The sequence below is a fragment of the Marmota monax genome, unplaced genomic scaffold (assembly GCF_021218885.2).
Source record: "Marmota monax isolate L192 unplaced genomic scaffold, Marmota_monax_Labrador192_F-V1.1 WCK01_AAM20220418_F8-fsc00086, whole genome shotgun sequence".
Taxonomy (NCBI): Eukaryota; Metazoa; Chordata; class Mammalia; order Rodentia; family Sciuridae; genus Marmota; species Marmota monax.
Genome location: NW_026693086.1, coordinates 7780278 through 7781805, shown reverse-complemented (window position 1 = coordinate 7781805; position 1528 = coordinate 7780278). Strand labels below are relative to the sequence as shown.

Here is a 1528-nt window from a genome sequence, read left to right as displayed (position 1 = left end):
TCACTCACAAATGCCTTTTCTATGCAATAGCTGGAGTGCTTTCTGATGTCTGTAAGGGGGAATCCCAAGGACACTTTAGGCCAATACGCCAGGGAAGACACCTGGGCCTGGACCCACTCTGCACATTTAAAGTGTAGCCCGTCTGGGTCGACAATATTGGCAATACTTGGGACTTCCTAACCCGTTTGTTAGAAAGGCATCATCTTGGACCTACTCCAGTCCTGCTGAGTAGTTTTTGTTTTAAGTTTTTTCTTCTTTTTTAAGTTGCAGATGAACACAATACCTTCATTTTATTTGTTTTTATTTTTATGTGGTGCCAGGGATTGAACCCAGTGCCTCACTCACGCTAGGCAAGCACTCTACCACTGAGCCACAACCCTGGCCCCCTGAGTCGTTTTGTTTTTTTGTTCTGGTACATTCTGTGAGGATCTCCAAGGAATTTGTGAACACAGATTGAGAAGCCATAGCTTAGTATGATTTCAAACACTAGTTGCACCTTAAAACACACTGAGGACCATTAAAAGAATGATCGAGATTGTCCCGACCGGCGGCGGCGATCGGAGCTGCGAGAGCGGCTGCGGCAGCGCGGGGCGGCAGCGGGTGGTCGCGCGGCCCAGCGAAGGCAGAGGCGGCGGAGACCATGGCTGGAGGCAAAGCTGGAAAGGATAGTGGGAAGGCCAAGGCCAAGGCAGTGTCTCGCTCACAAAGAGCTGGACTACAGTTTCCTGTGGGCCGCATCCACAGACACTTGAAGACTCGCACCTCAAGCCATGGACGGGTGGGTGCCACTGCTGCCGTATATAGTGCTGCGATTCTGGAGTACCTCACTGCTGAGGTGCTGGAGCTGGCAGGTAATGCTTCCAAGGATCTCAAAGTAAGGCGTATTACTCCACGTCACTTGCAGCTTGCAATCCGTGGTGATGAAGAGTTGGATTCTCTTATCAAGGCTACAATAGCTGGGGGTGGTGTGATCCCTCATATCCACAAATCTCTGATTGGAAAGAAGGGACAGCAGAAAACTGCTTAGAGGGTTGTTTTAACCAATCCTCTTCCTCCCCGTCATTGTACTGTAACTGGGACAGAAGATAACAGCGGGGATGTGTGGAATTTTAAAAAACAGTTAAATGGAAAGGCATAGACAATTACTGTAGACATGCTAAAAGAAACATTTGTATGTTCTTAGACTCGAAGTTTGATAAAGTACCTTTTCATGTGGTGACAGTGTGTGTTGATTGGCTAGGTTTCTCCCATATGTTTTATACAAAAATGGAATTGATAAACCATTTTTTACAAAATTATTGTCTCAAAATTGTTCTGTTCATGATGTATTGAAAATATTTTGCTCAGCTTTTGAATTTTTTTTAAATCATAATCATTATTCAGAATAGTCTTAAAGTAGAAATTGGGAATACAGCTTTATCGTGATTGATATTCCATGTTGTATTGAATGTTAGATGCTATCAATTTGTTATAATGCTCCATTATCCTATTATATACCACTAAGGAAGGAAAACTCCTTGAATTAATG

General features: G+C 44.1%; 1 protein-coding gene across 1 annotated transcript; it reads left to right on the top strand.

Annotated features, from left to right (window-relative positions):
- The first annotated feature begins 540 nt into the window (after positions 1 to 540).
- On the top strand, positions 541 to 1295 carry LOC124099448 (histone H2A.V-like). The gene has a single exon (XM_046454559.1). The coding sequence runs from the start codon at positions 641 to 643 to the stop codon at positions 1025 to 1027; it is 387 nt and encodes a 128-aa protein (XP_046310515.1). The 5' UTR covers positions 541 to 640; the 3' UTR covers positions 1028 to 1295.
- The last annotated feature ends 233 nt before the right edge of the window (positions 1296 to 1528 follow it).

What these genes read in the sequence shown, in the direction of transcription:
- LOC124099448 (XM_046454559.1), top strand. Translation starts at nt 641, where the DNA reads ATGGCTGGAGGCAAAGCTGGAAAGGATAGTGGGAAGGCCAAGGCCAAG.